This window comes from Microplitis mediator, chromosome 6, assembly GCF_029852145.1.
Source record: "Microplitis mediator isolate UGA2020A chromosome 6, iyMicMedi2.1, whole genome shotgun sequence".
Taxonomy (NCBI): Eukaryota; Metazoa; Arthropoda; class Insecta; order Hymenoptera; family Braconidae; genus Microplitis; species Microplitis mediator.
Window position 1 is genome coordinate 1,633,888 of NC_079974.1, and position 27,967 is coordinate 1,661,854.

Sequence of the window (27,967 nt, forward strand, 5' to 3'; positions counted from 1 at the left end):
AAATAAATAAATAAACAAAATATCTCATCTATCAAGATAAATCAGCATGTATTTAAATGTATAGTTAAAAAAAATAATACAAAGTGAATAGTTAATTAAATTTTTATCAATGCATAAGTATTTCCATTTGCACCAGTTTGCTATTGGTTTCATTGGGCATTCGGTAGGGTAACGTGCCAGCAAAACTAGTTAATGCTTGCGCCTGTTCTCTCAAGTCTCTAAACTGTTGTTCTTTAGCAGTCTCATCACCAGATTTAGAGAGACGTAGTTTTTGATACTGTCGATACAGAATTGTCATTGTTGCCAAAAGAACATCTGACAAAGCGCCTGAAACCTCAGGTGATACTCTTCTCAGAGCAGTAACTCGTTCGTCCACTTCGCGAACATGGAGAGGCAGTAATTTAGAATCAGCAATTGTTCTTAGAGCTGTTTGATACTGTTCATTGTGAAATTGGTCGAAAAATACCATCAAATCTCGTAATGTATAAAAAGCAGCAACCAATTCAGCAGACACTTGAATCGCAATTCCTTGGTAACGCAGACTAATGACATTAGCGATCGTTTGCAAACGTGATCTCAATGATCCAGGAACATTTCTTTGACTTACTACCTGTGCTAATAACATACACATCAAATTAAGTACTTTTTCATGATTGCCTGCTAGGTCATACATCGTCACAGCTTCTTCCAATAACCCTTTTTTGTAGAGCGTTTCAGCGCAAATATTGATAACCTTATCAACGTTAATTTGAAACTGATCTAAAACTCCAGGAAGTCTTCGGTCGTTTTCAATTTTACCAACCAGCAGCGAACGGTTTTCTGGCAATGAATTGACAACCATTTCAGCAGCAGAGGCAGCAAACATGTTTTGCTCATGAGGATCTTTCATACATCTCAATAAAAATAAGTAATGAAGACTTTCCTTTGGATCAGAACATTCGAAACGTTTTATGTATAGTAAGATAAGTCTTGCAAAATTCAATCTCTTAGCTGGTGGTTTGTCGGCAGGATCTACTGTTATCAAAGGCGCTAGCACACTTTGGCTGAGCGCTAATAAATTGTATTCATTCATTGCTGCGGCGAGATGAACAGCGTGTGGTAAATGTCGGGCATCAGCACCTCTAGCCAGAAATTCAATGGCCGCTTCAAACTGTCCAGTTAAAAACAACATTGAGAAGTACAAAAATGGTTGCTCGTGAGCGTGATAATACGACTCGCCATATTCTTCTAAAATAGTTGTCTGTAAATTTTCAAGGGTCAGTTTATTTTCAGCGTCTGATTGAGATCTGACTTGGCACAATTTCAGCCACAGATAATCGTCGGCAGTTGACATTACTTCGGAATGCAGATCATCAGGATCGCAGGGTACAAGAGCGCAGTACGCAGCTCTTTTATAAGGATCTGTAGAAGATCTTACATGCTTGCGATAGTGGAGCTTGACAATAGATTCACTGCGAGAACTGGGTCGCCGTTGGGGATTTTCAAGGGCTTCTTCCAGCGCTTGTTTGAATTCTTGAAATGATAATCCGCGACTTCCAGGGCGACGAGAATTTTCTACAGAGTCATCAAGTGATTGTCTGTATTCATGTGATGTTAATCCGTACTGATTAAGGCATTGTAAAGCAGCTTTCAAATCTCCCGCTCTCATACAATAATAAACAAGAGGCCAAAGTGGTCTGTCATTTACTACAGCATCTTCCAAATCACGTAAATTTTGTACTCTAATTCCAACAAAACTTCTTACTAATGGTACAGTACCAGGAATACCGCCACGCTTAGCCTGGGCTAAGTTTTCATTGACCAATGAATTCATAAAGTCACGATAACGATTTTCCAAATATTTGCGAGCTTGATCGACTATTTTTTGCTCGACTTCTAAACTACTACGAGACTTAACTTGATCTCCTCTGGGTGTCGGTGGAATATTTACCATGCACTTGACCATATTCCACATGTCCAATACTTTTTTATCATCAAATGATTCAGCAGCTTTGGAAAATGCGTTGAATAAATTTGGTCTGGTAATACTTCTTAATACATAGTCATTGTAAGTTTTTAACTCTCTTACATAGGCCATTTCTACATTTGACAATCCTGTAACCATCGAACCAGCTAATTTTGTCCTCTGAGGAGTTCCTCTTAAATCAACGAGTTCACCTGAAGGAGCGGTCATTGCATTTATTATTTCGAATCTCATTTGTTTCCATTCCCCAAGCATATGCTCCATTTGCTGAATTCTATTAAGCTCGAATGTCTATTGAAATTATATTTTATTATATATTTGTAAATACATATGATTAAATAGTTAAGTAAAAGACCCATTGCCCGCTCGCTTTTCATTTGAGTGAGATTAAACCAGTCAATATAAATTGTTAAGTAAAATGAAAAAAAAAATTTGGAAAATCCAAAAGTGCGCGCCTCGAAAGCTCATGTTATGTTTTTTTTTTAAAGTTAAATTTCGAATAAAATTGAACATCCCGCTCTTTTCCCATAGAAATTTCCATGGTAAATATACGGTAATAAAAGTAAAAAAAAAATAAATAAGGAGAACATTCCTAATAAAAAATGGCGGCAGTGTGTGTTTGTTTACATGTAAGATTGCCGGTTTTAACCGTAATGATTTATTTTTAAAAAAACGAGAAGGCCTACAGTAGTGATTTTCGAAAGGAACCTTCTTTGCTTATTTCTGAAAATTTTGAAAAAAAAATTAAGTAGTTTCGTCAAGTCGTTCTCGAGATATCCGTACCACGCCGTTTTTTTGAACCACAGACTAATGGACGTCCACGATAAATTTTTTTTAATGAACTTTTTTTTATATTAATACATATTAGACAAATTAAAAAAAGTATCAGGATTATTTATTAGTGTTTCAGCTTTATATTGATGTGTTTTTCATAATGTGTAAGAGTAATAGAAAAAAAATATATGCACTTTGATGAGTGGAAATCGTGTGACCTTGACAGGTCGGTTATAAAGCACAACCTCTCCGCTTCGCTTCCGAGGCGTGCAATTATTTTTTTTATAACTTTAAATATCAGAATATAATTTTACTTTCAAGAATGTTGATTAGGCTGCATTAAAAAAATCGACTAATTTTTTTTTTCTTAATTATATCGAAAAAATTGTTGGAAATGACGAAAAAAAAAACTGTGAAAGTTTGAGCTCTTAATATTAACATTAAGAGGTTCCGCATTGCACTTTTCTATTTTCCATAAGAATAAGATAGAAAAAATTTTATGAGTGTGAATGTAGCAGACATCAGACAAATTTAAAATTATAAATGAATAGAGTAAATAATTAAAAAAATAAAATTTTAAAAAAATGCACTTATTAATTTTTAAATTTTTCAAGTGTGCATTTTTTTAAAATTTAATTTTATTTATTATTTACTCTGTTTATTTATAATTTTAAATTTGTCTGATGTCTGCTACATTCACACTCATAAAATTTTTTTTGCGTCTTCTGATTTTTACAAGTAGCTAACGATGCGCCATAGGAATAATTGGCAGGCATAGTTTGTAGGTAATTGAATGCTCTACAAAAAAAGATTCTTATCATTTTTTGATGAATCTATTTTTTCAAAAGTTATTTGAGGTTGAAGTCGAATTTATATTAAATTTTGAGATCTTTTGCACGCCTCGGAAGCGAAGCGGAGAGGTTGTGCTTTATAACCGACCTGTCAAGGTCACACGATTTCCACTCATTAAAGTGCATATATTTTTTTTCTATTACTCTTACACATTATGAAAAGCACATCAATATAAAGCTGAAACACGAATAAATAATCCTGATACTTTTTTTAATTTGTCTAATATGTATTAATATAAAAAAAAAGTTCATTAAAAAAAATTTATCGTGGACGTCCATTAGTCTGTGGTTCAAAAAAACGGCGTGGTACGGATATCTCGAGAACGACTTGACGAAACTACTTAATTTTTTTTTCAAAATTTTCAGAAATAAGCAAAGAAGGTTCCTTTCGAAAATCACTACTGTAGGCCTTCTCGTTTTTTTAAAAATAAATCATTACGGTTAAAACCGGCAATCTTACATGTAAACAAACACACACTGCCGCCATTTTTCATTAGGAATGTTCTCCTTATTTATTTTTTTTTTTACTTTTGTTACCGTATATTTACCATGGAAATTTCTATGAGAAAAGAGCGGGATGTTCAATTTTATTCGAAATTTAACTTTAAAAAAAAAAACATAACATGAGCTTTCGAGGCGTGCACTTTTGGATTTTCCAAATTTTTATTTTTCCGGCGAAACTATCAGAGCTATTACAAAATATCATGGGACCTTTTTTGTAGACAATTTCATTCCCTAGAAGTTATTTCCAATAAAGTTTTTTCGAATTCCGTATTATTTTCTAATTATTTTTATTTTAATGTCAAGCTCTTAAAATCGATCAGAAGACTATTTTTGTTATGAGCATGATATTGTTTCTGTTTTTCATCTTTTGTCCCAAATTAATTACATTTTTCAATTAAAGTTAGTACTTGCGGATGGATACTGAATTTAATTTTCTTCATATCTGATTAAATTTTCTTTTATTGCGAATATTTAAAGCTCAATAACTTTTTGCCCGTTAGGATTACGAAAAAACTAATTCAATATTTTTTTGTAGAGAATTAAATTTCCTACAAGAATAATTAATGGAAAATTCAGAGAAAAATTTTTTTCGTAGTTTTACCGGATGAAAACGTAAAAAAAATTTTTTTACGTTATTTAAATGGGGAAATATAAATTTATTGAGCTTCTTGAAGAATTTAGATGTCAAGCTGCGCTTTGGAGGGAATTTTTTTTGTACTTAAGAAAAGCTTTTGAGATAATAGCACTTGAAGAAAAAAAAAATGTTTTTTTTGGACCACTAATAAATACATATATGAATTTTTTCACCAGTAGTATTTTTGAAACGTTTCTGAAGTTAGCAGAGTTACAAATTTTCGGATTTTTTTTCAACCAATTACAAAAAAAAAAAAAAAAAAAATATACACATGTAAAAAATTTAATGAACTATAGGTGCAATTTTCCAAAATATTTTTTTTTTATAGTTAATCGTTTGTAAAAAAAAATCAAAAACTAGACGTTTGCTAACTTCAGTATCATATTTTTGAAACCTATTTGACTAAAATAGATAGAAAATGTTAAAATTTTTGTAAAGTTGCGTCATGAGGACAAATACAAGTTAGATTTTTATGAAATCTACTAAAAGTATTGAAAAAGATTTTTTTCTTATCTTATGACCCTGAAGTTAGCCGACACCCGCCATTTTAAAAATAAAAAATCTTATTACTTTAGAAAAAAAAAAAATTTTCAAATTTAAGAAAATGCTCGTGTAGATTTTTCAATTTTTTGGACGAGTATTTTTTTAAAAAGATTAAAAAATAAAAACTCGAGGTATAATTTGAAATTAAATTTTGAGATTACTTATTTTTTGTTTAAAAATTTTTATAAACCGCATTACTTTTTGATTTTTATGTACGATTTTTCAAAATCTTAACGAGTATTTTTTTTATTTTTCCGTTCACTGCTATTTTTAACCGGTACCGGCTATTTTCAAATAAAATATCTTGTAATTTAAAAAAAAAACCAAAAATTTTTGAATTTTGAAAAAATACTCGTGTAGATTTTTTAATTTTCTAAACGTGTATTTTTTGTGAAAGATCAAAAATACCCGAATTCTTATTGTAAATAAGAATTCATAAATTTACAATTAATTAAAAGCTAATTCTTTTTTAAAATTTATAGTCGGAGGCTCCTGTATTTTTGACGATGAGTGGGGGCCAGAGCCCATTTTTTGAAAAGTCTGATAGGTTCGCTGAAAAAGTGAAAAGATCGCGAAATTTATTATAAATTTGAGTTCAAGCTCCAAAAAATTTTAAAAAACGAATTTGCTTTTAATTACTTATAAATGTATGAATTTTTTTTTTAAATAATAATTCGAGCATTTTTGATTTTTCAAAAAAAATACACGTTTAGAAAATTAAAAAATCTACACGAGTATTTTTTTAAAATTCAAAAATTTTTGTTTTTTTTTAAATTACAAGATATTTTATTTAAATATAGCCGGTAACGGTTTAAAATAGCGGTAAACGGAAAAATAAAAAAATACTCATCAAGATTTCAAAAAATTGTGTATAAAAATCAAAAAGTAATGAGCAAGATCACGTCAAGTGGACCCCCCATTTTCCCCTTGATCATGAAAATTAAGTCTAGGAATTTTGTTCGTATGTAGTCAATATGAAAAATTAATCCCTCAAACGATTTTTAAAAATTTTCATTTTAACAACAATTTTTTTTGCAATAAAAATTTTGAGTACTTTTAATTAAAAAATAGATTCCAAAACAACCGTTAAAGATAAATTAATGAAATTTTCAGGATTTATTGTCAAATATCTATATTTTATAGAAATATTAATAGCATAAAATTATTTGTTTATTATTCCATTGTTAATTAACTTTCAAGTTAATTAACAATGGAATTGTTAATTAGGTTATTTTATTATTTTATTGTATTATTCATGATATTGTTTAAAAAAAAAAAAAATTTGTTTAGTAATAATATTTTTTAATGTTACTTTCAATCATGACTGACTAAAGCTGCAATAGAGCCTGAGACGCTCGGCCGCGCACTGTATTGAGAACGCTTAGCGACCGGCGCGCGGTGATAAATAAATTCATATTGTTTAATTTAATCGCGAGCAGTAAAATTTTCTTTCAGGATCTTAAACTTTAATAAATAATGCATGTAACCCATGAAAAAAAAACTTTATTTTTTGACCGAGAAGTCAATGAAATTTTCATTTGTTTACTTAAAAGTTAATTAACAATGGAATAATAAACAAATAATTTTATGCTATTAATATTTCTATAAAATATAGATATTCGACAATAAATCCTGAAAATTTCATTAATTTATCTTTAACGGTTGTTTTGGAATCTATTTTTTAATTAAAAGTACTCAAAATTTTTATTGTAAAAAAAATTGTTGTTAAAATGAAAATTTAAAAAAATCTTTTGAGGGATTAATTTTTCATATTGACTACATACGAAAAAAATTCATAGACTTAATTTTCATGATCAAGTGGAAAATGGGGGGTCCACTTGACGTGATCTTGCTCATTACTTTTTGATTTTTATACACAATTTTTTGAAATCTTGATGAGTATTTTTTTATTTTTCCGTTTACCGCTATTTTAAACCGTTACCGCCTATATTTAAATAAAATATCTTGTAATTTAAAAAAAAAACAAAAATTTTTGAATTTTAAAAAAATACTCGTGTAGATTTTTTAATTTTCTAAACGTGTATTTTTTTTGAAAAATCAAAAATGCTCGAATTATTATTTAAAAAAAAAATTCATACATTTATAAGTAATTAAAAGCTAATTCGTTTTTTAAAATTTTTTGGAGCTTGAACTCAAATTTATAATAAATTTCGCGATATTTTCACTTTTTCAGCGAAACTATCAGACTTTTCAAAAAATGGGCTCTGGCCCCCACTCATCGTCAAAAATACAGGAGCCTCCGACTATAAATTTTAAAAAAGAATTAGCTTTTAATTAATTGTAAATTTATGGATTCTTATTTACAATAAGAATTCGGGTATTTTTGATCTTTCACAAAAAATACACGTTTAGAAAATTAAAAAATCTACACGAGTATTTTTTCAAAATTCAAAAATTTTCGTTTTTTTTTTTAAATTACAAGATATTTTATTTAAAAATAGCCGGTACCGGTTAAAAATAGCAGTGAACGGAAAAATAAAAAAAATACTCGTCAAGATTTCGAAAAATTGTATATAAAAATCAAAAAGTAATGAGGTTTGTAAAAATTTTTAAACAAAAAATAAGTAATCTTAAAATTTAATTTCAAATGATACCTCGAGTTTTTATTTTTTAATCTTTTTAAAAAAATACTCGTCCAAAAAATTGAAAAATCTACACGAGTATTTTTTTTTTAATTTGAAAAATTTTTTTTTTTCTAAAGTTATAAGATTTTTTATTTTTAAAATCGCTGGTGTCGGCTAACTTCAGGGTCATCTCATCTTTCTAAATAACTTTTCATTATCGGGGAAAGAGAGCGGTCAGTGGTACTGATTGGGTTTTGGATCTTTTACTTATTATCAATAGCAATTACTCACATCTTTATGAACTTGTTCAATAATTGAAAGTATAGCATTTTCTTTCTCATTTCGTAAATAACTCACGATATCAGTATCCGCAATAGGATCTAAGGGTTCAAATGTACGTCTTGCGCTGAGTGAATTTAATTTCTGGGAAATTTGCGGCAAATCTATTCCACGTGAACCCAACAAAAGATGTCTGTAATAATTGATGTATAAAATTTTAAATCAAGTACAAAAAAATAAAATTGATAAATAAAAAAAAAAATACTTACGCCTGTACTTGAGTATCTTGGGTACCAGTTTGTGTTACACGAGACCAGAGCTCATTGGAAGCTTCTAAAATTTGTCGAAGATTTCGTTCAACTTGAAGTTCACTCGTGCTTTCAACAGTTGCGGATAATTGTTCAGCTGATCTCAATAATTCATTAAAATCTGAATCCCCCATGATGAATAATCTGTTCTGTAATTAAATTAAGTTTATTAATGTCACACTTAATAAAAATAAATAAAATATAACCTATGCCTGCGTGTTTATACCGTTTTTGCCGCACTTTTCAATGGTATAATTTATAACCGCAAATATCAGATATTTAACTAAAGTGTATACCTATAGCACACATATGTCAGACTACTGCTCGTGTCCCTATAAGTGGAAACAGTTCCAATTTAATGAGACAGATGACGTCTCGTGTTATTTCTCTTGCAGGCAAGTGGCGACCAACTCTGCTCTGTGCATCTTTTGTGCGCGCGGTTAAATGGTACTGATTCAAAATATTCATTGAAAAGAATTGAAAAAGATGAGAATTGAATTCTTTTGAATACTTTCTATACCCAAAAGTTTTCCTTCACTGATAGAAAAACTATCTTGATTCAAGAAAAATTTTTTCTTCAAAATGTGATTCTTGTTTTAAAATTTTTAATTGGTTTAATTCAAGAAATAATTCTTTGAACCAAAAAATTGAAATTCTCGGATAGAGAAAAAAAATTCTTTGTTTGAGAATTTGATTTTTCGATGAAGCCTTTTTTGTTTTGAAACAAAATTCTGACATATTTCGTTCAAGAATTTCTTGCTCTTGGATTAAGATAGGCAAAATCTAGGTTTAAGACATTACTGACTCGTTTCGAGAATGGCGCGGTTTTTAAATCAAGATATCAATTTACTCAGCTTGAAAAAAAACTTTTTTTTTTATTTGAAAAATAAAAAGTTTTAAAGTGATTTTTTAGGACTATATTCATTTAATTCAGATATGTTAAAGTAGAAAGTTATTTAAAAAAAAATTTTTTTTTTCATTACTTTAAAAACATCTTCTATCAAGGAATTATTACTTGAACCAAAAATTTAAAGTTCTTAAAATAATAATACGACATTTTTAGTTGAAGACAAGTGGTCTTGCTTGAAGAATTCGATAGTATCGATTGAAGATAATATAGTTCCGGGTCAAGACACGAGAGTTATCCATCGAAGATACAAAATCTATAGAGCCGAGAAAATCTAAATCAAGACAAGAATTTCTTGAAGCAAGATACTTGGTTTTCTTCAGAAATAAATTCTTGGCTCAAGAAAATATTTCTTGAGTCAATATAAATTTTCTATCAGTGTTTGGACATAAAATTAAGGTAATTTGGTAGTCAAACCTCCAGCAGTTAATCCTTACTTTAATTATGATAATTTCAAAGATTATATTTTCAAGCCCTTGAAAACAAAAAACCAGAATTTTTTACCACGCCGTTTAAAAAATATAATGAATTAAACTTTCGTGAAAATACATGGGCTCTTATGGCTGTCCTTATTCAACTTAACAGGAAGTTGATAATTTGTAAAAAAGTGGCACAGTTAACCTAGGCGAAAAAACTATTCAGTCTATGATATAATATCTGAAATATCTACCTACAAAATTTCGAAACAATTTACCACATGGTTTTATTTTAATTAATTTTTTTGTGTGACTGAAAGATTTCTGTCTTTGTTTTGTAACCCATTCTGCGCCCCTCTTATTTATACTAGGGAAAAAATGGCGGCTCTGCTGTACGCGCGAACTTTAAGTTATTGTTTACATTCAAAGTGTAAACATATATTTATATGATGTTCGTTAAATACTGGACTGGTAACAAATACAAACTAAAGAGTTGAATAAATAATAATAATGAATACTTATCATTAATAAGATATCTAAAAATTACGTGAGAGTTTATATTTCAATTATTATAATTAAACAAAAAATAATTAACTTTTTTTATAAGTTAAAAAATTATTAGATGCGAAGATTAGTACATTATTTACATTTACAAATAATTTTTTTTTTTAAGTTGTGTGTGTCTGTTACATTTATCGTATTATCATGAACTGTCAAAAATTTACCGGGATTTTAAGGTTATATTTACTACACATACACGTGACACACATTAAACTGTCAAAGAAACTAGTGTAAACAGAAGTACCAACTTTTATCAAATAACAACTGTTGGTACTGTCTAGTTGCAGTCAAAATAATTTATGTAATTTGAAAAAAAATTATTATTATTTTTTTCTACATATTAATTATAGCTCGTAAAATATAGTTACTAATTATCGTAAATTATTATGGACTTTATTGAATGATTAAAGTCAAAGAAAAAAAAAAATTTCGACATTGTTTTGACTCCGGAATGCGGCTACCAAATTACCTTAATACTTTTCAATTCCAAAATAATATGAGAATTTCTAAACTTCCGGGGAATTGAAAAATATTCAAATGAATTGATATTTTTAATCTTTCTGAATACTTTTCAATACCAAAAAAGTTTCGAATTTTAGAGTCACGTATGGGATTGAAAAGAATTCAAATGAATTGAAATTTTTGAATCTTTTTGAATCCTTCTCAATACCAAAATAGTTCCATATTTCCGGTTAAGAGTTGGATTGAAAAAGATTCAAATGAATTGAAATTTTCAATCTTTCTGAATACTTTTCGATAACAAAATAATTTCAGATTTCAGTCACGTGTGGGATTGAAAAAGATTCAAATGAATTGACATTTTTGAATCTTTCTGAATACTTTTCAATACCAAAAAAGTTTCGAATTTTACGGTCACGTATGGGATTGAAAAGAATTCAAATGAATTGAAATTTTGAATCTTTCTGAATACTTTTCAATACCAAAAAAGATTCAAATTTTAGAGTCACATATGGGATTGAAAAGAATTCAAATGAATTGAAATTTTGAAATCTTTTTGAATCCTTCTCAATACCAAAATAGTCTGATATTTTAGATCGAGTGTAGGATTGAAAAGAATTCAAATGAATTGAAATTTTTGAATCTTTCTGAATCCTTCTCAATACCAAAATAATTCCATATTGGAAAGCATTGAAATGATGAAAGATTGAATTCTTTTCAATACTTTTGAATTCCATTTAAAGGGGGATAGCCACTGTGAAATTTAAAAAAAAAAAATTTTTTTTTTTTTATTAAATCAAAGTTTATATGTTCAAAAATATGTATCTAGAGTTTTATATGAAAATTCCGAATATTTTTAAAGTTATAGTCATTTTTGTGACAGCGCGTCAACTGACCGTTGCATCGACTAAAAACTTTAACCGCGTTTTTCTCGAAACTACTTTTTTTGAACTGGTGTCATCTGTAATTTTCATAAATATGAACCGATCGGCAACTTTTTTTTTTCGTATTCGTCTATTCAGTAGCTAAAGTTGCACGCAGGAGATTTTGAAAATTTTGATTTTTAAGATTTTTTAGGGCTGTTTGAATCCAGTTAGGTTTAGGCCTGTTTTAAAGTCCATATAACTTTTAAACTAAAATTCATAGAGATTTCCTGTAAAAAGTATTTTAAAGCTTGACTAATAAGCTTTAATTTATGACCTTAAACTTTATGTTTTGACCATTTCTTCCAATAATTTGATAACCTTGAAAATTTTAATGGAATCAAAAAATGTTGAAAATATGGTATTCAGTCCAAATAACTTATGTTATTGATTACCATCGTCCAAAAGCTTAAATCAAATATAAAGTTAAACTATTTATAATAATTAATAGTAATTAATATGTAAAATTTAATATCAGGAGGGTTGGTAAATATAATGTTGTCCAAGCTTTTCTTTCGAACAAAAATTTCAATCGTAAAATGAATAAGACTCAATGCATTAGTCTTTAATCTAGTAATATATGTTTTTATTTTTTTAAAATTTTGATTTGTTGAAGAGAAAAACGTGGACATAGTGTCCATTTACTGCGCAGATGCAACAAAGAGACTACCGTTCATTCATTTGAGGGTGATAGAGAAAAAAGACTTGACCCCTTATACGGACGTCTTATTACAATTAATCTTATTATAGGAGTCTTGTCATGAAAATTAAAATGGAGTGATGACGAGAATGAGAATCAACTTTATCTCAATACCTAATTGGCTACCCTGGTAGAAATTTTCCGGAATTTTCTCTGAAAAATTCAGTTTTAAAGTTCTAAAGATTTTTTCAAAGTCCTAAAGACTTTTTCAGAATTTTTCAGAGAAAAGTCCGAAAAATTTCTACTAGGGTACTGTACATATTAAGGTGATCCAAAAAATAAGAAACTTTTTTTTTTTCTTCCAAACAGGTTCAAAAGTTTCATTTAGATAAAAAAAGACGCCTGTAAAAATTAGAGCTCTTAATATTAACATTAAGAGGTTCTTCATCGCACTTTTCTATTTCCCATAAGAATAACATGGGAAAAATGTTTTTTACGTCTTCTGATTTTTATAAGTAGCTAACGATGCGTCATAAGAATATATGGCAGGCATATTTTTGTAGGGAATTGAATGCTCTACAAAAAAAGTTCCTTATCATTTTTTGATAAATCTATTTGTTCAAAAGTTATTTGAGGTTGAAGTCGAATTCATATTAAATTTTGAGATTTTCTACTTTTCCGGCGAAACTATCAGACTTATTACAAACTATCATTAAACCTTTTTTGTAGACAATTTTATTCCCTGAAAGTTATTTCTAATAAAGTTTTTTCGAATTCCGCATTGTTTTCTAGTTATTTTTATTTTAATGTCAAGCTCTTAAAATCGATCAGAAGACTATTTTTTTATGAGCATGACATTAAAATAAAAATAACTAGAAAACAATGCGGAATTCGAAAAAACTTCATTAGAAATAACTTTTAGGGAATAAAATTGTCTACAATAAAGGTCTAATAATATTTTGTAATAAGTCTGATAGTTTCGCCGGAAAAGTAGAAAATCTCAAAATTTAATATGAATTCGACTTCAACCTCAAATAACTTTTGAACAAATAGATTCCTCAAAAAATGATAAGAATCTTTTTTTGTAGAGCATTCAATTCCCTACAAAAATATGCCTCCCATTTATTCCTATGACGCATCGTTAGCTACTTATAAAAATCAGAAGACGTAAAAAAATTTTTTCCCATGTTATTCTTATGGGAAATAGAAAAGTGCGATGAGGAACCTCTTAATGTTAATATTAAGAGCTCTAATTTTCACAGGCGTCTTTTTTTATCTAAATGAAACTTTTGAACCTGTTTGGAAGAAAAAAAAAAAAGTTTCTTATTTTTTGGATCACCCTAGTACATATACTATATAAATGTTCGAAAACAATATATTGGGCGTATGCAAAATTGTTCAGCAAATTATCGAGATCCCGGAATGCAAATCGTATTTTATTCAGAGTGAATTGACAATTAATAAACATTTGTTTGTCAGAAAAAGATAAACAACCTGTTTTATCTTCCTGGTTATTTTTCTGAACAAGTTCTAAAGATGGCGTTTTGTCGGTAAGATCGAACATTACCCTTGAGGCTGGACCGTACTAACGGAATTTTCGAATTTTACTTTTCTTTTAATTTATTAATCGATTGTTGTCCCAGAAATTTTTGCAGCTTGCAAAAAAATGTGAGACAATTTTTTCCAGAAGATTTTCACCATTCGAGTGTCATAATTGATTAGGGTGTAATTATTTAGAAAATTTGGTCTGTACTGCCCACCCTTAAATTGTTAACTTTGTCATATCAGAAAAACAATGAATACTATATAGGAAGAACTAGGAAGACGATATGCATCTAGAATTAATAGTGGGGGTATAGAAAAACAATGTCGTGGCGCTAGTAGACGTGAACGCGCACTCTCTTGGTGGAAAAACTATAGGTGGCATTTTTTCGGCCTCAGAAACGCCATACAATTAATAGCAGGTATATTTTCATTACAGCAAACGTCATAAAATGCTATATTTTAGGTTGAAATCTATGTCTGGCGGTTTTCCGTCCTACGGTATTACGTCTAATTTTCCCTACGACTCATTTTATTTACTCCCAGTATCTACTTGAAGCCAACAGCTTGGCTTTCTCAGACTTGAAGAATAAAACTGCGTAGTTAAACATATTTTTGTTCAGTTCAACATTCAACAATCTTGACTAGTGGCACGTAGCCCTCCCGGGACTATAGCCAAGAAGGAATAAAAAAAAAAAATTATTGTTATTTCATAACGATAATAATTATGGACAATAAAGAAGAGCAAATGTCAGGTAAAGAAAATTTAAAATCAAAATATTTAAAGAAATTGTTTTCTTTTTCGTTTTATTTTTTACAGCACGAAAAAATTTTTTAACTTTATGAAGAAAAAACTTCGGAATAAATAATTATGTAGTAAAATAAACTAGAAATGCATAGAAAATACAGAGGTCATTGCCTAAAAAATGAATATTAGGGTGGGAAAAAAAACTATTTTTTTTTTTCTTTAGTTACCGTGAAAATATGATTAAAGATGATGAAAAAAAAGTCTGGTAAAGTTTGAGCTCTTAATATTAATATGAAGTGATGCCTTTTCGTGATTTTTGATTTCCCTTTTAATTAACATGGGAAAAAAAATATTTGATTTTGGAATTTTATATCTCGGCAATGACTCATTGTACAGATAAGTTCAGGATATCATTTGTCGGGAATTGAACACTCATAAAAAAAAATCTCTTATCAATTTTTGATAAATCCATCTGTTCAAAAGTCATTGAAGCTCGAAGTCAGGTTATAATAAATTCCGAGATCTTTTTACTTTTTCAGCGAAACTATCAGACTTATCACAAAATTTCATAGAAAATTTTTCGTAGACAATTTTATTCTCGACAAATTATTTTTAGTAAAGTTTTTTCAAATTATGCATTGTTTTCTACACGGAAAGAAAATTATGGGAAGTTTTGCTATGCATTATGGGAATGGTTCCCATATATTATGGGAACCATCCCTATAATATCATAAAATTTTTTTTTTGCACAATAGTGTAGAAATTTCCCAAAATTTGAATTTTCTTGAATGTTTTGTGCTGACAAAAAATTCTTGTTAAAAATTTTAATGTTTTTTGCCAAATACGATTTTTTTTTTCAATGTTTGAATTTTTGTTTTTATGTTTAATAATATTTCTGTGTATTGTAGAAGTGATTACGACACTTCTTTAAATTAATTTTTTCATGATAATATGGGAACCATTCCCATAATATTATAGGAATGGTTCCTATAATAGTATGAAAACTATTATAGGAATGGTTCCTATAATAGTATGGGAACTATTCCCACAATATTATGGGAATGATTCCCATAATGGTATAAGAACCATTCCAATTGCATTATGGGAATCATTCCCATAATATTATGGGAATAGTTCCCATACTATTATAGGAACCATTCCCATAATATTATGGGAATGGTTTCTATAATTTATGGGAACGGTTCCTATAATTTATAGGAACCATTCCCATAAATTATAGGAATGATTCCCATAATATTATAGAAAGTATTCCTATAATTATAGGAACCATTCCTATAGTGTTATGGGTATCATTCCCATAATTATAGGAACTATTCCTTTTTTGCACAATAGTGTAGAAATTTCCCGAAATTTGAATTTTCTTGAATGTTTTGTGCTGACAAAAAATTCTTGTTAAAAATTTTAATGTTTTTTTGCCAAATACGATTTTTTTTTCAATGTTTGAATTTTTGTTTTTATGTTTAATAATATTTCTGTGTATTGTAGAAGTGATTACCACACTTCTTTAAAATAATTTTTTCATGATACTATGGGAACCATTCCCATAATATTATGGGAATAGTTCCCATACTATTATAGGAACCATTCCCATAATATTATGGGAATGGTTCCTATAATTAATGGGAATGGTTCCTATAAATTATAGGAACCATTCCCATAAATTATAGGAATGATTCCCATAATATTATAGAAAATATTCCTATAAATTATAGGAACCATTCCTATAATTATAGGAATCATTCCTATAGTGTTATGGGTATCATTCCCATAATTATAGGAACTATTCCTATAGCTATGGGAAACATTCCTATAATTATAGGAACCGCTCCCATAATTTGTGGTCATAATTCCTATGATGGTATAGGAAAAAATTTCACAAAATTATGGGAACCGCTGCCATAATTTTCTTTCCGTGTAGAGTTTTAAAGCAGATAGATGTGGAATCATGGAATAAGTTAGAAGTTATTTGGAAAAAACATTTTTTGAAAAATTTTACTTTTGAAATAACTCCGAACGTACTGTACTAATTAAGCTCAATTCTTAACAGGTCGTAGGAGTTAATAAGCCGCTTTAAATACCACCCTAACGATCTAAATCGGTTCATCCGTTCAAAAGTTATGTAATATGTATATACGTACATACGTACACTATCCCAACAGCTTAAACAAACCGCGATTAACAGTTTGTTTAACTTGACTTCTTTTTAAAATCTATAAAACAATAATTACACCGGCACACAAAAAAAAATAAGTTCTCTGTACTTTTGACGGGACCGATTTATTCCCATGTTTTTTGACCCGCTGAATCCGAATCCGAAGTCCGTTTAACCCGTACACCCTCAGATTTTTAGAAAACTTTAAAAAACCTCAAAAATACACAAAAATCGACCGTTTTTTAAATTTATAAATTTTTTTAACCCTAACTAAGTATGATTTTTATGTATTTCGGTCCTCCACATACTAACCTGAAGTTTATTTAAAACAGTAGCCATTTAAAGTCTGAGTAAATTCGAAAAAACCCCAAAAAATTGCAAAAAAGCAAAAAAATTCTTAGTATTGTGATGAAAAAAATTTTATAGGGCTAAATAAATAATTATTTTCATGTATGTTTATCTGTCACATATAATTCTCGAACATCCATGGCTCAGACATCTCTAAAATTTTAAATAAATGGCAAAAATTCCCAAAAAATCGAAAAAAATAAAATTTGGTATAACAAAAATCATTTTTTAAATCGAAATAAATAAAAGAAATCATATTGTTCGATCTGTGATATATATATATATATAAAAAATATTTTGGCCTAAAACATAAAAAAATTTTAATATGCTTCAAAAAATTTTTTTCATCACAACACTAAGAATTTTTTTGCTTTTTTGCAATTTTTTGGGGTTTTTTGGAATTTACTCAAACTTTAAATGGCTAATGTTTTAAATAAACTTCAGGTTAGTATGTGGAGGACCGAAATACATAAAAATCATACTTAGTTAGGGTTAAAAAAATTTATAAATTTAAAAAACGGTCGATTTTTGTGTATTTTTGAGGTTTTTTAAAGTTTTCTAAAAATCTGAGGGTGTACGGGTTAAACGGACTTCGGATTCGGATTCAACGGGTCAAAATACATGGGAATAAATCGGTCCCGTCAAAAGTACAGAGAACTTATTTTTTTTTGTGTGCCGGTGTTATTTAAATAGATTATTGGGATATTTTATTTTTCTTTATTTTTTTTTACATGTATTCATCAGTTAACGATGATGGGTCTCCTAATTTACAAGGAGTTAATCGTCCTCAGGGTCTTGATGGTATTATTCAGATGCCAATTCAGCAACAACAGCAAACTCATATGATAAATCAAGCACGAGGTCTGAGGTCTCGTCCACATCAACAATTCGATCATGGAGAAATTGCAGGTCTTGGTCGAAGTGGTCCAAGAACGCAAGCACCACCAAACATGCAAAGTATTCCAAACATGGGTCAAATGGGTGTTTCAAGTCTTTATAGATGTGGTAAGTTATTAAGTTTATGATAATCACGAAAGACCAAGGTCAAAATTAGCGATAGAGTATGCAGATTTAATCAGTATACTTGTGGCATAGTATTGCCTGGCTATCCTATCCAAGGCTTAAGCGGTCCAATTGGTGTTGGTAATGCCATGAGCGGTCACAACGAAATAACCCAGCAGCTTCAACAGCTTACTCTAAGTTCTGCTCTACTACTGTCTGGGGCCCGAACAGATGGCCAACCGGATCTTCAACGAGCAACTCAGGAACCAGTAGCTGGTGGAAGTACGCAATCAAGTACGTTTTAGTTTTAAGTAATCAAAAATCGTTCTTCTTACAAGACGATTTATTGTATGTTAAATTATGGTCGGTACATAATAACCAGATTCTACATCTTCTACTCATGATCCAGATGACCATAATCTAATCCAGCAGCAGCTCGTAATTCTACTCCATGCCCACAAATGCCAGTTACGAGAGCGACAGGCCAATGGTGAAACACGGATGTGTTCTCTGCCACACTGCAAAACTATGAAAAATGCTTTGACTCACATGACGACCTGCGAAGAAGGCACAGAATGTAAGATACCACATTGCAGTTCATCCAGACAAATTATTACTCATTGGAATCAGTGTCAAAAAAGCGACTGTACTCTTTGCTTACCTATCAAACAAGCGCTTAAAAACAAGTCTCCTATTTCTCTTGCTGGTTTGTATTTTATTTTATAGAATTTAATACCTGGGAAAAAATGATTTTGCCTAATTATATATAATTATATATAAGACCTTATATATAATTAGATCTAAAAATTGGCCAGGTCTAATTATATATAATTTATATATAATTATATATAGGTTATATATGATTATATATAATACGTTATATATAATTAGATCTGAAAATTGGCCAGGTCTAATTATATATAATCATTTATAAGTTATATATACTCATATATAATTAGATATGATTATGAATAATACATATATATCCGATTTTATATATAATTAGATCCGAAAATTAGGCGGGTTTAATCATATATATGATTATGTGTAATTTATATACAATTACGTATGTTCATGTACGATTAATATTGAAGTATTCAGAGGGAAGTTTTTTTTTAATTATACGTTTGCAATTATTCATAACAAATTATATTTCCTTCAAAATATAAATACAGAGTATAATTAACGACTGTGCTACTACATTTCTTTATTTTTGTTATGTAATATTTTATTATGTATTTATAGATAGATAATATAATCATGTCATTAGAGTCATTTTTACTAATATATTAAAGAATATATATTCGTTTTTTTAAAAGTATATTTGGTGAAACTTCTTAACGTTAATTTTATGAGATCTCACTTATTATAATAAGTATGATAATATAATAATTATTACTTCTCAATAATATACACCTAAAACTATAATGCATTTAACGAGTATTAGTTATTAATTATCAATAAAGACCATAGAGCATCTAATATATTAAATAAGAAAAACTAAATATTTAATATATTCTATAAATAAAATATTAACTTATATATATATATATATATATATATATATATATATATATATATATATATATGTATATATATATATATATATATATATATATATATATATATATATATATATATATATATATATATATATATATATATATATATAGGTCTATATATAACCATATATATTCTATATATGATCATATATAATTAGGCACAATCATTTTTTTCCCGGTATAATTAGGTCTAATTATATATAAGGCCATATATACTTATATATAGGTCTATATTAGGGTGATCCAAAAAATAACAAACTTTTTTTTTTTCTTCCAAACAGGTTCAAAAGTTTTATTTAGATGAAAAAAGACGCCTGTGAAAATTAGAGCTCTTAATATTAACATTAAGAGGTTCCTCATCGCACTTTTCTATTTCCCATAAGAATAACATGGGAAAAATTTTTTTTACGTCTTCTGATTTTTATAAGTAGCTAACGATGCGTCATAGGAATGATTGGCAGGCATATTTTTGTAGGGAATTGAATGCTCTACAAAGAAAGATTCTTATCATTTTTTGAGGAATCTGCTTATTCAAAAGTTATTTGAGGTTGAAGTCGAATTCATGTTAAATTTTGAGATTTTCGTACTTTTTCGGCGAAACTATCAGACTTATTACAAAATATCATTTGACCTTTTTTGTAGACAATTTTATTCCCTAAAAGTTATTTCAAATAAAGTTTTTTCGAATTCCGCATTGTTTTCTAGTTATTTTTATTTTAATGTCATGCTCATAAAAAAATAGTCTTCTGATCGATTTTAAGAGCTTGACATTAAAATAATAATAACTAGAAAACAATGCGGAATTCGAAAAAACTTTATTTGAAATAACTTTTAGGGAATAAAATTGTCTACAAAAAAGGTCTGATAATATTTTGTAATAAGTCTGATAGTTTCGCCGGAAAAGTAGAAAATCTCAAAATTTAATATTAATTCGACTTCAACCTCAAATAACTTTTGAACAAATAGATTCCTCAAAAAATGATAAGAATCTTTTTTTGTAGAGCATTCGATTCCCTACAAAAATATGCCTGCTAATTATTCCTATGACGCATCGTTAGCTACTTATAAAAATCAGAAGACGTAAAAAACATTTTTTCCATGTTATTCTTATGGAAAATAGAAAAGTGCGATGAGGAACCTCTTAATGTTAATATTAAGAGCTCTAATTTTTACAGGCGTCTTTTTTTATCTAAATGAAAGTTTTGAACCTGTTTAGAAGAAAAAAAAAAAAATTTGTTATTTTTTGGATCACCCTAGTCTATATATAACCATATATAATTATATATAATACCATATATAATTATATATATATTTCATATATAATTATATATAATTAGGCAAAATCATTTTTTCCCGGGTATATATTTAAATTATTAAAAAAAATGTTGTTTTTATAAATGTGACAGCAAATCAACCTCTAGGCACTATGGGTATAACACAGGGTCAAAACAATACAGCTGGTATTTTATCAAATGAGGCAGTGGGCCATGATGTCAGAATGCCTGGACCGAGTACGCAAGGTCATCCTGGTTCAATGGCTGCAGGAATAAGACTTGCACAGTCTCAAGCTGAACAAAGTCCAGGCCAATCCGTAGGTATTCAAGGACAATCAATCGCACCTAATGTACCTCTTCCATCAAGTTCCGATCCAACGACTGTAGTCGTAAGTACTAATCAACCAGCTTCAACGACGGGTCCAACGTCGGTTGTATGCAGTATGCATCAATTATTTGGTCTCAATGACTCAGGTCAGCCTGCTATATTAGGTGAAAATCGTTTGCCAAATTTACAACTGCCAGGTGGTCTTCAACCAGGACAAGTAACAGCTACACCAGTTCAAGGAACTAAAGAATGGCATCAATCTGTGACGCCAGATTTCAGAAATTTTCTCGTTCATATATTCGTTCAAGCAATATTTCCATGTCCTAATCCACAAGTAACGTTCGATGAAAGATTAAATAATTTAGTGGCGTATGCGAGAAAAGTTGAAGCTGACATGTATGAAATGGCTAACTCAAGTTCTGAATATTATAATTTATTGGGGAAAAAAATACGTAAAATTCAAAAAGAACTTGAAGAGAAACGTAAAAAACGTTAAGAAATGCAACTTGCGGTAAATTCTAGATTATAAGCTATTGCACCTCCACAAGTTGTTCCAGCTGCTGTACCTACTCACAGAGTAGCGCTTCTTACTTTGAGAAGTCTTTCACTGGGAATGGGTCAAGTACGTACCATTTAAGGATTAGCAATGCAACCTAATCTTATGCTATTTCCTCAACAACAACAACAGCAGCAGCCACAGCAACAACAACAACAACTTGGTTCACCAATAGCAAATGTCGTTCCAACGATTCCTCAAACTCCATCACCCTTTAATCGTTTACTACAGCAAATTTATCAACAACAATTAATCGATGACATACCCTAATTAGATACTAGGTTTTTATATTACCAATTACTTGTAGTAGCACTAGTGTGATTTGAGAATTAAATAAAAAAATAAATCTGACAAACTTTGAGCTCATTAAGGGGGGGGGGGGGGGGTAGGGTTTTAAAATTATTTTATTTTTATTTTTTTTCTGAATGAACAATATGTCGAGAATATTGTGTACAAATTTTAAATCAATCCGAGTAAAACTAACGGAGTTACAGCGTTTCAAATGACCGGCCGGTATACCTGATTTTTATACCTGCCCGACCTGCCCCTACATATCCCTAGTAGAAATCAACTGCAATTTTCTTTGTTCTTCCGAATCCCTTTCTCCGGCTGTGTGTCTTTCAAAGGATGTAAACTGATGACTCAATATAAGTATAAAAATTCATATTCTTTGATTGATAGTTTATTTCAAATTTTCACGAATAAAAAACTTTAAGTGGATTTTCCCGAAAACGTTATTTTTAAAGTCCGTGAACATCATAACTCAAAATGTACTGAACCGATCCCTTTGAAAATTTGAACATGACTTCTTCACATAAATCAACAGGTAACCACGAAGAGTTTTTTTTTGTTTTTCATTTTTTTCTATTTTTTAATAACAAATTAACCGCGATTTTTTGAGCTAAAATCGCGTTTTTCACTTCCAAGTGCTGCAAAAAATCGAAAAAAAAAAAAAAAAAAAAACTCTTCGTGGTTACCTCGAGAAATACATCAACTTTAAAATGCATATCAATTTTTTTTTTCCGATGATCCGGTAACGAGTTATGATGTTCACCGCAAAACGACTTTTTTTCGAGGCGCCTCCGGAGATTCAACGTCACCAGCTTATTAATCAATATTTTTTGTTGAAAATTTTTTCTGATATTCTTTAAAAGTTGTACAATAATATGTGATTAAGTTTAATGAAATTATATTATTCATCTCGCCGGGAAAAAATCACAAAAATATGCTTTTTTTTCGTCTTTAAAACCCTACCCTCCCCCCCTCTTAAAAAAATTAAAAAACCACGGGATCATACATGGTACAGAAAAGATGGTATCATGTTTAATAATACATTCATGAACAATAATTTTTATCAGGGTAATTTTGCTTGTAGGAAAAATGAAAACAATGATAGAATACTTCTGTATGAAAATTCCTACAATAAATAATGACGGACTGAATAAAAATTGTAAAAAATTAGTTCATATGCTTTATAAAGTTCATTCAAGATATTGTAATGAATATTGAATGAACAGAATATTAATGGCTCTGTAGACTTAAAAAAAAAGGTAGTTTTTTATTTTTTTACAGTTGAAGTCGGGTTCCCGGCCGGTTCAGACAGCCAAATGCGATTAAAATAGAAAGTTCGATGAGTTGAATCAAATCAAAGCGTTAATAGACAAAATATCTAAGAGGTATAAAAAACAGTGATTTTTCATATATTTTGTCGACAATATTGCTTAAATATTTCATCGCCGATATCTTTTGAACTAATAGACCGATTTTGACGTCTAATGTGACATTCGACGCAGTTTTTTAGTCTCTTAAGCTTAAAGTTTTTTTAAAATAATCAATTGAACGTTTTTGATTTTATTCGAAAAAAAAAATCTGTCTATCGGTTGACCCTGCGGGCCAGCCCTAAAACTTCCTGCTGTTTTTGAGCTCAAGGAGCTCGAAAACTTTGTCATGGATACATTTTCGAGCTCTTCGAGCTCAAAAATACTTTTGGATGCCGTTCGTTTTGAAAAAAATAGTTTTTTATCATTTTTTCTCCAATGATATCTCTCAAACGAATCAACCGATTGAGACGGTTGAGGTGGCAATCGACGCGTTTTATCAAGTTCTAAAGCTGAACGAATTTTGAATTCGATTTATCAAGTCGTTTTTGAGATATTTCGAAAAAAATTAAAAAAAAATTTTTTTTTAATTCTTTCGACAGCGGTTTCTCTTGAACGAATGAACCGATTTTGATGGTTGGGGTGGCATTCGACGCGGCTTATAAAGTTCTAGAGCCCAGTCCATTTTGGAATCAATCCATCGAGCACATTAAAAGTTATCCAAAAAAAACACTTTTGAAAAAATTTTATTTTTGGAATATCTCTGAACGAGCCCTACCGATCAAGCTCAATTTTCTTTCAGCTTCAAGATATTGACAAGCCGCGTCGAATGACACCTTAAAGTTCAAAATCGGTTCATCCGTTCAAAAGATACAGGTACACTGAGAGAAAAGTCGATAGTCATTTTAACTAAAAAGACTTCAACTATTTAAAATTAGTTACTGGTACTAATGCGTTAGTAAGGCTAACTATTCAGTAGTTGCTCAAACTAAAAAAAAATTAATTGAAGCAACTAAAATTTTTCAGTCTCCGAAAATTGTTGTTTTAACTAAAAAAATTTAGTTGATAGTATATGAATTTTAAAATTAACGATAACTTAATTTTTTTAGTGTATGTAAATAAAAATTGTTTTTATTATAACTGCTGATTTAAAGTTAAAATAAAATAGTTGTTATAAATATAAATCTAGTTAATGGAACTAAAATTTTCAATTTACTGTAATTGAGTTAAATTGAGTAGGCAGGAAATGGATTTTTAATTTTTTTTTAAAACTTAATGATTGAGTAAATAAATGTTTTTAAATCGCCAAAAAGTTTTTATCAAAAACTTTTTCTCAAACATATTTCTTTTGCAAGATTATTTTTTTCTAAAAAAATTATTTTTCAAAGAATTTTTTTTTCCAAAAAACTTGTCATCTTAATTTTTTTAGAAAACTTTAGTTGTTAAAAATATTTTGAAAATAGAAATACATATTTATATCAATTATTTAAGATAAATTGGAATACTTAAACTGAACTGTCGTACAAAAATTTTCGATTTAAGCATAAAAATATGTTGACTTGAGAAAAAAAATTTTGATTCAAGATAAAAATTGTAAGATAATTATTTACTTGGTGCCAGAAGATTTTTCTTGAATCAAGAACATTTTTACTTGATTCGAGTTAACTTTTTTTGATGTAGTTATAATTCGCAAAAATATCGGATAATTTTAAAAACCATTTAGGATCAATATTAATAGCTGACAAAAGTTTTTCCTTTAGCTAATAAGGTTCTTCATTTGTACGTTATAAAAACCTAAATGCGTCTTTCAAATTTTAGTTTGTCTACACTGTAAAATATTATTGGACTCGGTGTAGTGTAAATGTCTGTGTAAAAATTGTGGTGTGAAAATTACACTAAGTATTGTATTAAATTGAAGCGGTGTGAATTAGAAATTTTTCCTCTGTCAAGCGTGTATATGTGTAATTTATGTTTAAATTTTGCGTTTAAGGCAAATAATCATAAAAAAATTAAAATGTTCAAAACACGAGTTAATATCTAAATAAAATTGCTTAAACCAAGAGAAAAATTTCTTGAGAGAAAACATATGTATGGAGGAGAGGAAAGTCACCGGTACCAGACAGCAGTAGCGGGAGTAGTTCGATGCTCGCCACGAGATCGCGCCCAGCCGCTGTGTAGTGTCCCTGGCAAGATATATATCTCAGAACTGTTAAATTCCAAAGTTAAAAACAATTTCGGCATCAGTACAACTCTGTCATTTGACAAAGTGATACTTACATTTTTGGATTGTATTATAGTTTATCCTATATTACATCAAGACATTAATATTTATTATTGATGGTTCAATAAATAATTTATCTTTAAAATTTAACTTGAACTTTCAAAAAAAAATTAATTCTACTCAAAACTCTATAGAGTCTCTACTTAATAATTAAAACCATGTGAATGGTATATTTGTGCGAAAAAAAATTATTTATTTAATGGATTTAACTAAAAAATATTCATTGAATTAACTAAAAAAAACATTGTAATGATACTTAATATTTTTGTTTGCTTTAATGAAAGAGTTATAGATGAATTACCTACCTAAGTTCAGTTTAAAAAATTAAAAATTATTAATTGAATACAAGTTTAAAAATCAGTTACATTAATTATTTATATAGTTAATTGAACTAAAAAATATTTAACATAACTACTTAGAGATATTTATAATAACTATCTATTGGTGTTGTAGTAACTCCGAAAAAATAGTTAAAGCGCTATTTAACTGTCATTTTATAGTTAGATTTACTGGATTTTTCTCTCAGTGTATTTACATACGTACGTACGTACGTACATACATACATACACTCGGACATCATCGTGAAATTAGTCAGAATAGCTTCCTAGGACCTCAAAACGTCGAAATCTGATGAAAATTCGATTTTCGTAAATCGGACCGAAACCAATAACTTCCCGAATTTTTGAAAATTTACAATTTTCTTAGCGGGAAGTTAAAAAACACTTTCTTGAAATGTTTTAGTTAACGATATCTCTTGAACAAATGATTCAATTTTAATTGTTGTAGTTGTATTTGACGTGGCTTATAGAGTTTTTGAGCTAATTAGATTTTGGAATCAATCTATGAAGTAAGTTCGAAGTTATTCGAAAAAAACTTTTTTCACAAATTTTATTTTTCAAATAATTCCGAACATAATGTACTGATTAAGCTTATATTAGTCATTGAAATTTACGTACACGGAGAAAAAAATAACGCCAGATTAAGTATACGTATCGCTATTCTGGCTATACGCTGTATAGAAAATTTGAGTACAAAAGTTGACGTATATTCGCCGTCAATTTAGTGGGAAATCGGCTCAGCAAACTTGAAATTTAGTTTATACAAAATCTACGATGCCTACACGGAAAGAATTTTCGTATGAATATTTCCATGTTATTTATTCTAAAAATTAGTCTAAATCGAGTAATCTTGGGCCATTACGACTTTTTACTTTCGAATTACGAAATTTTACTCTTTCAGTGAGTAAAAATCAATCAGATTAATTTTTACTCACAATTACGAGTAAAAATTACACCTAGCGGCTGTCTAAATAAATTCTCTCTAATTCAATTTTTACTCGTAGGTTATGATAAAAAGTTGATGATTCAATTTATAAAATTTATATTGAATTACAATAAAAATTACAATTAATAGGCTGAAATTTTCATAAAAAATCTAAAAATCATCTAATTGCTTTAGAATATGACTTGAAAAAAATATTTTGAAAAATAATAAAAAAAAAATTACTCTTGTTGTGTTGAAAAAGAAAAGACACAAATTTTTTTTAATTTTAAAATAAATATTAAGTTATAGAGAGATACAGAGATCGTCTTTTTTTCCAAGCCTACGTTTGTGTGCGTAACATGTAAGTTGTCGCGAGCAAAATGAAAGACATTTAATCGAAGCCGATATTAACCGAAGATTAACGGAGACTACTGAAATATTACTCTGCAGTTTAGAGTAAAAATTACTTCCATAGATAAGAAAATTTATTTGAGTTAAAGGCAGTTTTTCATCAAAAAGTTAATGGATTTAAAAGAATGGTATATTGGGGAGTAAAAATTAATCACACGATGTAAAAATTAATGACCCTGAAGTTAGCCGACACCCGCCATTTTAAAAATAAAAAATCTTATTACTTTAGAAAAAAAAAAAAATTTTCAAATTTAAGAAAATGCTCGTGCAGATTTTTCAATTTTTTGGACGAGTATTTTTTTAAAAAGATTAAAAAATAAAAACTCGAGGTATAATTTGAAATTAAATTTTAAGATTACTTATTTTTTGTTTAAAAATTTTTACTAACCTCATTACTTTTTGATTTTTATATATAATTTTTCAAAATCTTAACGAGTATTTTTTTTTATTTTTCCGTTCACTGCTATTTTTAACCGGTACCGGCTATTTTTAAATAAAATATCTTGTAATTTAAAAAAAAAAAAAAAAATTTTT

General features: G+C 28.9%; 2 protein-coding genes across 3 annotated transcripts; one reads left to right on the plus strand and one right to left on the minus strand.

Annotated features, from left to right (window-relative positions):
- Positions 1 to 22: 22 nt before the first annotated feature.
- LOC130670358 (nuclear pore complex protein Nup93-like) lies at positions 23 to 8,806 on the minus strand. 2 transcript variants are annotated; one of them, XM_057473735.1, is made up of 4 exons: positions 8,668 to 8,806; positions 8,403 to 8,590; positions 8,146 to 8,326; positions 23 to 2,254 (listed from the first exon to the last, which is right to left on the minus strand). In XM_057473735.1, the coding sequence occupies exons 2-4, from the start codon at positions 8,573 to 8,575 to the stop codon at positions 107 to 109; spliced, it is 2,502 nt and encodes an 833-aa protein (XP_057329718.1). In that variant the 5' UTR covers positions 8,576 to 8,590; positions 8,668 to 8,806; the 3' UTR covers positions 23 to 106. The 2 variants fall into 2 exon arrangements, with proteins under 2 accessions (XP_057329718.1, XP_057329719.1); XM_057473736.1 differs by having other exon boundaries at positions 8,648 to 8,717.
- A 5,559-nt stretch (positions 8,807 to 14,365) lies between these two features.
- LOC130669480 (histone acetyltransferase p300-like) lies at positions 14,366 to 22,235 on the plus strand. Its single transcript, XM_057472419.1, has 5 exons — positions 14,366 to 14,644; positions 17,903 to 18,163; positions 18,254 to 18,454; positions 18,570 to 18,866; positions 21,129 to 22,235. Exons 1-5 carry the CDS (start codon positions 14,617 to 14,619, stop codon positions 21,818 to 21,820), a joined length of 1,479 nt encoding a protein of 492 aa, XP_057328402.1. The 5' UTR covers positions 14,366 to 14,616; the 3' UTR covers positions 21,821 to 22,235.
- The last annotated feature ends 5,732 nt before the right edge of the window (positions 22,236 to 27,967 follow it).

Bases quoted from the DNA above. Each gene is read 5' to 3' on its own strand.
- LOC130670358 (XM_057473735.1), bottom strand. From the start codon at position 8,575: ATGGGGGATTCAGATTTTAATGAATTATTGAGATCAGCTGAACAATTA. The intron at 8,327-8,402 runs GTAAGTATTTTT...CAATTATTACAG, and splicing joins CAAGATACTCAAGTACAGGC to ACATCTTTTGTTGGGTTCAC. The intron at 2,255-8,145 runs GTGAGTAATTGC...TAATTTCAATAG, and splicing joins TTGAACAAGTTCATAAAGAT to ACATTCGAGCTTAATAGAAT.
- LOC130669480 (XM_057472419.1), top strand. From the start codon at position 14,617: ATGGACAATAAAGAAGAGCAAATGTCAG. The intron at 14,645-17,902 runs GTAAAGAAAATT...TGTATTCATCAG, and splicing joins TAAAGAAGAGCAAATGTCAG to TTAACGATGATGGGTCTCCT. The intron at 18,455-18,569 runs GTACGTTTTAGT...CTCATGATCCAG, and splicing joins TGGTGGAAGTACGCAATCAA to ATGACCATAATCTAATCCAG.